At 41.5% G+C, this 8350-nt stretch overlaps 3 protein-coding genes across 5 annotated transcripts; 1 reads left to right on the forward strand and 2 right to left on the reverse strand.

Annotated features, from left to right (window-relative positions):
• Positions 1–219: 219 nt before the first annotated feature.
• LOC116433454 (ADP-ribosylation factor-like protein 3) lies at positions 220–2169 on the reverse strand. Its single transcript, XM_031991560.2, has 5 exons — positions 2057–2169; positions 1390–1518; positions 766–897; positions 438–674; positions 220–364 (listed from the first exon to the last, which is right to left on the reverse strand). The coding sequence occupies exons 1-5, from the start codon at positions 2057–2059 to the stop codon at positions 323–325; spliced, it is 543 nt and encodes a 180-aa protein (XP_031847420.1). The 5' UTR covers positions 2060–2169; the 3' UTR covers positions 220–322.
• On the forward strand, positions 1512–3803 carry LOC116433453 (RCC1 domain-containing protein 1). 2 transcript variants are annotated; one of them, XM_031991557.2, is made up of 6 exons: positions 1512–1855; positions 2727–2923; positions 2992–3121; positions 3193–3319; positions 3400–3574; positions 3640–3803. In XM_031991557.2, exons 1-6 carry the CDS (start codon positions 1737–1739, stop codon positions 3801–3803), a joined length of 912 nt encoding a protein of 303 aa, XP_031847417.1. In that variant the 5' UTR covers positions 1512–1736. The 2 variants fall into 2 exon arrangements, with proteins under 2 accessions (XP_031847417.1, XP_031847416.1); XM_031991556.2 differs by lacking the exon at positions 1512–1855 and adding an exon at positions 2389–2661.
• Positions 3804–3854: 51 nt separating this feature from the next.
• LOC116433437 (uncharacterized) lies at positions 3855–4504 on the reverse strand. 2 transcript variants are annotated; one of them, XM_031991513.2, is made up of 3 exons: positions 4372–4504; positions 4085–4296; positions 3855–4012 (listed from the first exon to the last, which is right to left on the reverse strand). In XM_031991513.2, exons 1-3 carry the CDS (start codon positions 4389–4391, stop codon positions 3855–3857), a joined length of 390 nt encoding a protein of 129 aa, XP_031847373.2. In that variant the 5' UTR covers positions 4392–4504. The 2 variants fall into 2 exon arrangements, with proteins under 2 accessions (XP_031847373.2, XP_076229090.1); XM_076372975.1 differs by having other exon boundaries at positions 4085–4223; positions 4297–4396.
• Positions 4505–8350: the final 3846 nt, after the last annotated feature.

The raw sequence follows: 8350 nt of genomic DNA on the forward strand, positions 1-8350 counted from the left end.
ATATATATATAGATAATATATATTTATTTTCTCTAAAGGAATCTAGAAAAGTCCGACGAGAGAAACGTGTAAGGCACGCCATCAAACGCGTGTTCTTATTTAGGGGCACGGAAGTCCGACGACTAGTGTGCGATCGCGCACGCGCGTCTCCATCGTGTATCGAATTCGTCAACGGCCAATCTGTCAGCAAACAGCTCCTGTAAATATTAGATAAAAGCCAAATAAAACGTAATTATGGTTGTACAGGAGGCGTCTAGCGAGGTTGTCTCCTGTTTATCCAACGCTCCCGTTGATCGTGGAATAGAAGATCCTTCCCTCCGCGTTACTTCCTCTTGATGTTCTTGCACGCCCACTCCAGGCCTTCCTGTCGTGTTCAACGATTCCCGTCAATGTTTAATCGGCACTCGACGCCGCCGTAAAGTTACCGTTAAACGTACTTTGACACCTTTCCCCTCGGTGGCGATGCAAGACTGGATCTGCCAGTCCCGGTCCTTGATGTTGTGCAGTCCGAGGCCTTCCGCGATTTCCGCCGCGGTCACTGCCTGCCCGAGATCCTGTTTGTTGGCGTACACCAGTAACGGCACACCGCGCAGCTTCTCCTCGAGCAACAGCTCCGATAATTCTTGCCCGGTCTCTTCCAGTCTCTTTATGTCCGCGCTGTCCACAACGTAGATCTTTGGGGATAACGAGCTTATCAGTCACCTTTGGCTTAGAAGTTAGCTACGCAGTCTCCTCCGCGCGACGTTTCGGAGAGTCTGGACTTACCAGGACGTCGGTGTTCTCGAAATAGTTGCGCCAGTAGGGGCGGATCTTTCGAGCACCCCCTATGTCCCATACGTTCAATTTGAAGCCCTCGCTTTGCACGCTTTTTATGTTGAAGCCTTGAGTCGGGGTTACCTACAAGTTAAATGCCATGTTAATTATTGATGGCTGACGCTTCAGAATTGAAAACAATTGTTACATAATCGATGTCGAGAATGTTTGACACTAGAACTACCAAGCAGACAAGTTGACTTTCCAAAATCTTTCTATAGAGACCTAAACGGTGGATGGAGACTTCGATCACTCAAAACTTAGTTTGCGTATTACTAAAACAATTTCTTTGAGAATTTTTTGGAGGTCTATTTTTTTCTAATAATTGTAAAAAGAATATTTGGGAATGGGTCATTCTGATCTATCTGGTTATTCTAGTGTTAATAACGTAACTAAGTTGATAAAAGTATAATGCAAAGGTTGTAACGCCAAGCAGTGAATATTTGTTGCTACTTTTCTTTGCTAAAAGAGATAACTGTAAAAATAGTCAAGATTTTCGTGGCGCTTGTTAAAGTGATTTTTGATAGTAAATGGTAACTGGTTTCGTGCTTTTGCGATTTTGGAGACAATTGGTACCTGCGTGATGTCCTCGCTGGCTAAGGATTTCAGGATGGTCGTTTTTCCAGCGTTGTCCAGACCAAGCAGGAGCAAACGCAGTTCCTTGTCAGGATTCGAGCGCAGTTTTCTTAAGATTGATAGTAGCCCCTATGATTTTATTTTTATTAGTTGTTTGTTAAATGTAGATGACAATATGTTAGTGATAATGGTACATATATGACAGTAAGTACATGCTCGAAGGATGAAATAAAAGAAAAGAGAAAGTGGACGATTCTTATTTGTAAAAACAAGGAGGAATCGTAAGAACGTTTAAAGTACCATTTAAATTACGCGCTTCTAGCAGACAGCTAGCAGAAGCCTAGCAGATGGTATTGCAGCTGCATCGTTGCTTGGGAAACGATGGTTCAATTTGTGACACATTTTTGCGAAATACTTTATCAAGCCATGTGCACTTGTCATTGATTCTTAGAGAAGAATGCAATTGGTACTTGGATCGTGTATTCTGTATTTAACGAAACGTATTCTAACGAAGTAAATTGCATTAAATCTTGAAAGTGCAGTCAGTGATAGGTTATGTTGTGCGTGTCTCACGTTTGAAAATGTAGGCTTCGTACAATAAAAAGAGGTGCATACTGGCCCGATTTGTGCATGGAAAGAATGATTAATTATTTTTTATTATCGTTACCATATTTCGTTCGTTATGTATTAAACAGGAAGTAAAACGTCGTGACAATTAACCACGACACGTCAACTACTGAATTTATCGTCCAACGGGTTTGTTGTGTTGTTACTCTGGTTACTAAGGAAACTAGAGCTCTACACCTGTACACCTTGGCCAATAATGTTTATAGTATCTGCCTAGAAACTATAATCTGGGTATAGATACTTTACCTTACTACGTAAACAATAATTGCATCGATACCATTGCGAAATCCTTGACACCAATTTTCTTGTCTACAAATTTGTATAGTATTCCGGTCTTACGCCTAGATAACATAGTTTAAAGTTCTCCACATATATTTCCATACAAACAACAATTTACGTTAGTGATAGAAACATGTCATTTTATTACGCCGGATTTAATGCTTGTACATTGTTCTCTGATGATGGAGATGTTGATTATACAGTAGATTCGTTCACTGAAATTTCATTTGCCGGACTTACCGATTTCCAAATAGGATGGAGCTATTTTCTCCTGTGGAAGGGAAGGGAATTATATATTTGTAAGAAAACCGAGGAGGGAGATACAATTACTGAATTATTACAGATACCAGATAATCCGTTAAACAGGTACAATATCTGATTCCAAATGTTCCTCAGGGAATAGTCAATAGAAACTTCGTTTACTGTTATAGTTGTAAATCAGCTGTAGCTGGTAAAGACAATATAGTGATCTTATCGAACCAAAATGAATTTTGGCAATATATGGTCTACGAGCACAATGGTTTTTGGAAGAAGGTGACAAATTTCATACCAAGCAATGATGATTCGATTAAAGAACATCCTGTTAAAGTCCTCAGAGCGGGTTGCACTGTGGTCCTTACTAACTTAGGTACACATTTACCATATTAAAAGTCTAATAGTAAATAAAATTCCAATTCCAAACTACTGACACTTTAGGTCGAGTATTTAATGCCCCTACGTTAGTCGAAATGCCAAAGAGGGTAAAATTCATAGACATTGCCTGTGGGTTTGACCACACTATCCTACTATCAGAGAGTGGTGACGTATATTCGATGGGGATAGGAACGTACGTATCGTCTATCGAGTGTCCAAGATTAATGCAACATTACAGTACAACGAATCATTTATATAACGCAGACGTGGCCAATTAGGGCACAATGATTTGGAGGATTGCGACAACCCTACACTGATCGAGGCTCTGGCCGGTCTAAAAGTTGTTTGCATCTCGGCACAGGGTTGGCACAGCGCCGTAGTTACAGATCAAGTTAATATCCCGAATTTTTCAAAAATCCACCAACAATCAGAAACCTATTTTTCAAGAAAAAAAAACCTGTTCGATCGTAGGGCGACTTGTACACATGGGGGTGGAATACGAACTCGGAGCTAGGCCTGCCTAATATGGAGAGTAAAGTGGTCGCTGTGCCCACATTAATAAATTTTACAGACGACCAAAACGAGAGCGTAGAAATATTCGTGAAGAAAGTCGAATGCGGGAACACGTTCACCATATGTGTAACTGGTACGTATCTTCGATCAGGAAACGAGGGGAAAAAGTATACCAAAGTATTATTTCTGTTTTAACAGACGATGGCACCTTTTGGGGTTGCGGATGCAACAAATATGGACAGTTAGGACAATCAGGGGAGGCCTTACAGAGCTCGTCAAAGTTCATCAAATTAGAAATCCCTGGAACTATCGCAGTTAAAGATTTCCGGTGCCGAGAATGGGGCACCCTGCTCCTAACATGATCGCGAACAAATAAAGAAATATTTGGCATTAATGCCTACGTGTCTCGCTATTTAATCGTCTCTTCCAAGCATGTCAAATATTTTCATCGTTTCGTTCGCCTCTATCAGTGGCAGAATAAATCTTCGCTTCTCGAGTAGAATTTCTTCGTCGACGAGCGAAGACGAAGGGGTGTTCGGTACCGCCGATGGATCCTTTTTCTTGCCTTTGCCTGGAACATCGAAAATCGCGAGATTTTTACTCAGATCGCAAGGTCATTATTCGTAGAAGCATTCTACAGCACCTGTCGCTATTTTCTCCGTTTTCTTCGACTTATCGGTGGTTCCGAATTTTTCTAATTTCTTGCGAAGCCCCACGCAGAAAGGCATCGACTTGGGATCCACCAGCTTCACAGGACGCGGCGTCCTCAGAGTGAATGGCAGCTGATAAGATTGCACTTCGATCGATTCGACGAAGACTGAATAGACGAGGAAATAGCGTAATTCATTGGCGTACCTTCATAGAGAAAATCATTAATACACTGTTCCCTTGTAATACTTCTCCATCGTATAAACGTTAAAATAAATTTACATATCGTAGGTAGACTCCATTATAGTGTCCAGCACAGAAATCGGTTCTACATTGCTGAAGAAACCGTCAGTCTGATCTCGATCTCCAGAAAACTCTTTCTTATCCAAGTTACTCCGCTGGTCCCTAGATTGCCTGTTGCAAAAATCAATTAGGAACACGAATGAAAAACGGGATACTCACAGGGAATCCTAAAACAGGGGTAGCTAAACTACTTTTCCATCGAACTTCCTTCAGGATCCTTCGAGCTAGAATCTCCATTTTCCACGTTTTCCTCCATTCCTTCGGCCACTTCGATCTCATCCCAATAAGGACATCGGTTTTCTCCAGCAATTACATTCGCGGCGAGGCGAAACATCTCCTTCATCAGCCTGAGAAACTCTCCGCGCGAGAGCCTCTTATCTGCGAATCGACAGGAGTTTAAATCGAAGTATCGCGTGCGAATCGCGATCGGTTACCCCGGATAAGCGACATTTCCCCAGCTAGCCAGCTGATCAAGACGCTCAGATAACGATCGTCCAGGTTCCCCCTGTGCCTGTGAACCTGTAGCGCCAGCGTGTCCAGGAACCAAAAGGACGCCATGTTGGTCTTGTAATCGGCGATCTCGAGAAGATCCGCCAGCGATCTACAGGAAGACGAGAGAGTTCTACGCGTCTAGATTCGATCCCGGCGACTAGAGAATTCTAACTCGATGAGCTCCGACGGGTCCTCGCTCGCGATTCCGATCGGTTTGCCGCGCGACCTCTTGAACTTCGGGGGAAGGGTGTGCAAGAACTTCTCGCCGGGTCCGCCGGAAACTTCGGGCCGATCGTCCGGATTCCCGGTCGACTATAATTTCGGGAATGCTTTCAGTTCCCGGATCGAAACAAAGTTTCCGGTAGCGTACGCGAGACGGGACGAGATCGTAAGCGACCCTTTCTTTTCTCTATCCGAAAGCTACAGGACGATCGGGATCTTTCGATCAAGACTCAACCTCGATTCCAAGTTCGTCCGATCGACGCGTTTCGTTCCCGGTCGTCGCACGGTTCACCGGATCCAGCATGCTCCCGAAACAGCGCGTTCCTCGGTCGAGGGAACTGTCAACCGCGGCCGGCCGTAGCGCGTCCGTCGAGCCGAGCCGATCGAAGAAGCCGCGGATCGAGTCAGTAACAATGAAAGAATCACAGAAGAACGGTTCGTTCATGTATGTTTGTTTTTTTTTCGTTTTTATTCATTGGTTTTATTTTTTAATTTTTTTTTCCATATTTTGTTCAATATTTTCAGAAAATAACACTCCAAAGCGAAAAAACCGTATATTCTCACCAATCCCAATGTGTGTATAATATATATATTATACTTCTCATATATAATATATATGTATATATATATAATATATATATAATGTATACTTTTATACTTTATATATAATAATATTATGTAGAGTAGCGCACACTTTAGACTGTTATGTATCGATACCGTTTTAATAATTTTATCGATAAATTACAAATATTGAAAAACATGAAACAGACACAGCCGGCGGGGACGCGGGGATTTTTGCGCGTTTCTCTCACGCCGGGGGAGGGTGCACAACGCGATTTCGTCCTGCGGGGAAACAGTGAAAAAATGAGAGTCCGTTTCGTTCGTTCGTTCGTTCGTTTGGCGGCGACGCGTGTCTCCGTCGCGAGTCCCGTTCCCCGTTCCGAATTCTCGCGGTTTCCGCTGATTAATCGCGATTTCTCGCCGCGACAGCTGCGATTTTCGAGAAAGAGATCGAAGGAGAGGAAGATCCGGCCGTCGACGAGAAAGATCGATCGATCCCCGACGCGTCCGACCGGGATAAAGGTCGCGAATCGGACCTTCCAAATGTTCGCTCTTCCTCCCGACGGGAAAAGCGAAACGGAGATCCGTCCGGGAAACGGGAAACGCGAGCAACCCGTTCGCCCCCCATAAATCGGGATCCTATGAAAACAGCTAATAATTACACCGGGTCGCTGAAAAATCCCCGAGTCCCGGCGCGACTGACATTTTTTTTTTGTTTATTTATATATTTTCACACCGAAGTCAGAAAGGCAATACGCAGTATGAACTTACTTAGTACATTTGTGTGTGTATGTGTGTACGCGTATGTGTGTGGCTTTTACAACTATATTTCTCTCTTTTTTTCCTTTTTGTTTCTCTCCGTCTGTCGACTGTTATATATATATCATACCTTCTTTTGTTTCTCTCTATCCCTTTCTTTGCATTTTTTTCTCTTTTTGTTTCGTTTTGTTTCGTTTTGTTTCTCTGTTTGCTGTATCCATCCGCTGATTGTTATTGTTTCGTTTGCTGTTTTGTTTCGTATCGGTACTGTTCATGTTTTCGTTTTACATCCCATTTTACCTCATTCATTCATCAATATTTTCATTTCGTTTCGTTTTGTGTGCTCGCTTCCACGCGTTCCTTCTAAGTTTCCCGAGTAATCCTAAAAAATCTTCCCGTTTCCTCTACGATTTCGCGACGATCGCCGCCTGCCGGGCGATCCTTTTCTCGCCGGTGTCGATCGAATAAAAAAAAAAAGAAGAATTTGTTTCCGTACGCTTTTTTTTTTGTTACCTATTTTCTCTTTTTCGTTTGTTTGTTTGTTTGTTTGTATCTTTTTTTGCCTTGGACCTCTTCGCCTTTCAGCGTTACTTTCCGGTGCCTTTCCTTCTTTCTTTTGTTTCTCTTTCCCATTTTTTTCTCCCCTATCGTTTTCGCATGGGTTCTCGATTTTCTCTTATCTTCTTTCGTGCTTTCCTTTTTTCGCTCTTCACCGTTCCCGGTTCGAGCCGCGTGGCAGCTCGACCGTTCGTTCCGTATTCTCCCGTTCCACGCGGGTCTCGAAAAATCATTCCGGAGATACGTGAGAATAAGAGGGAGAAAGGAGAGACACAGAGAGAAGAGAAAGGAGCGTAGGAGGAGGGTGCTCGAGGGGGAAGAAGGGTTAATCGCGAAGAGAAAATCGTATACAGACGTAGCCAATGGAAACAAAACGGATACCTAAAAAGAAACGGAAAGCAACGAACCGAGCATAACAGGCTGGATGTGTGGATGAAGAAGAAAAGAAAAAATTAGGAGCAAAAGAAGAAAAAGAAGACGAAGAAGAAGAAGAAAATGAGGGTGGTTTCAGGGGGATTACCGTAATTTCGAATCTTTCTTCCAGCTTCTTTTCTGTACGTTTCCCCGCCGAGCGACTCGGCCTCCATTCGAAGAAAGCACTCGAAATCACGAAAGAAAGAAGAAATCGCATCTAGCAACCCAGAACATCCGGCGAAGCGCAAATAAAATGTTAAAACCAAGGAAATTAAATATTTTCAATCGATTTTATTGAAAATAATACAACAAAATATCTCATAATAATAATAATAATAATAATAATAATAATAATTAATAATAATAATTAAAAATAATTAATAATTAATGATACGTACTGTTCCTACACGATATCTAAAATAATCATGTCTTAAAACGTTGTTTAAATAATAAAAATAATAATAATAATATTATCGTCGGCATTAATCATTGTAATAAAATAATAATAAAGGCAATAAAGTTAATAATAATAATAATAATAATAATAATAATAATAATATAATAGAATAATGCATCAATAAACAAACTTAATAATCTAATTATTGGTTAATGATTCGTCATCGTCCTCGATCGCTATCAATGGATCTTTTTCTTTACCTAGTCATTAATAATGGATAATTAATTAATTCATTAATTAAATTACACGTTGCTTGGATATGCACATAGAGATATAAAGTCGTTTTTGGTCCCACCTAACTGCAAACGTTATATTCATACAACAATTTTTTTTTTTTGTTTGTTTGTTTCTTGTTGTCGCATGGATCGCTTTACATGTATGTATAATGCGTTCGTGTATGCTTGTACGTTGTGCCTGTATACGTGTGTACGTGTACATCTGTGTGTGTGTATGCGTGTGTTTCTCCGTGTGTATGTGTATGAACTTGTAGGTATT

This window comes from Nomia melanderi, chromosome 13 (genome assembly GCF_051020985.1).
Source record: "Nomia melanderi isolate GNS246 chromosome 13, iyNomMela1, whole genome shotgun sequence".
NCBI lineage: Eukaryota > Metazoa > Arthropoda > Insecta > Hymenoptera > Halictidae > Nomia > Nomia melanderi.

Excerpts from the sequence above, each read along its gene's own strand:
- LOC116433454 (XM_031991560.2), bottom strand. Across the intron at positions 898-1,389 it reads CCAGCGAGGACATCACGCAG|GTAACCCCGACTCAAGGCTT; the intron begins GTACCAATTGTC and ends TTTAACTTGTAG. Across the intron at positions 365-437 it reads CCGAGGGGAAAGGTGTCAAA|GAAGGCCTGGAGTGGGCGTG; the intron begins GTACGTTTAACG and ends TGAACACGACAG.
- LOC116433453 (XM_031991556.2), top strand. The coding sequence starts at position 2,429 with ATGTCATTTTATTACGCCGGATTTAATGCTTGTACATTGTTCTCTGAT. Across the intron at positions 2,924-2,991 it reads TGTGGTCCTTACTAACTTAG|GTCGAGTATTTAATGCCCCT; the intron begins GTACACATTTAC and ends CTGACACTTTAG. Across the intron at positions 3,320-3,399 it reads GCGCCGTAGTTACAGATCAA|GGCGACTTGTACACATGGGG; the intron begins GTTAATATCCCG and ends GTTCGATCGTAG.
- LOC116433437 (XM_031991513.2), bottom strand. The coding sequence starts at position 4,391 with ATGGAGTCTACCTACGATAT. Across the intron at positions 4,297-4,371 it reads ATGGAGTCTACCTACGATAT|GTACGCCAATGAATTACGCT; the intron begins GTAAATTTATTT and ends TTCTCTATGAAG. Across the intron at positions 4,013-4,084 it reads AACGGAGAAAATAGCGACAG|GCAAAGGCAAGAAAAAGGAT; the intron begins GTGCTGTAGAAT and ends TCGATGTTCCAG.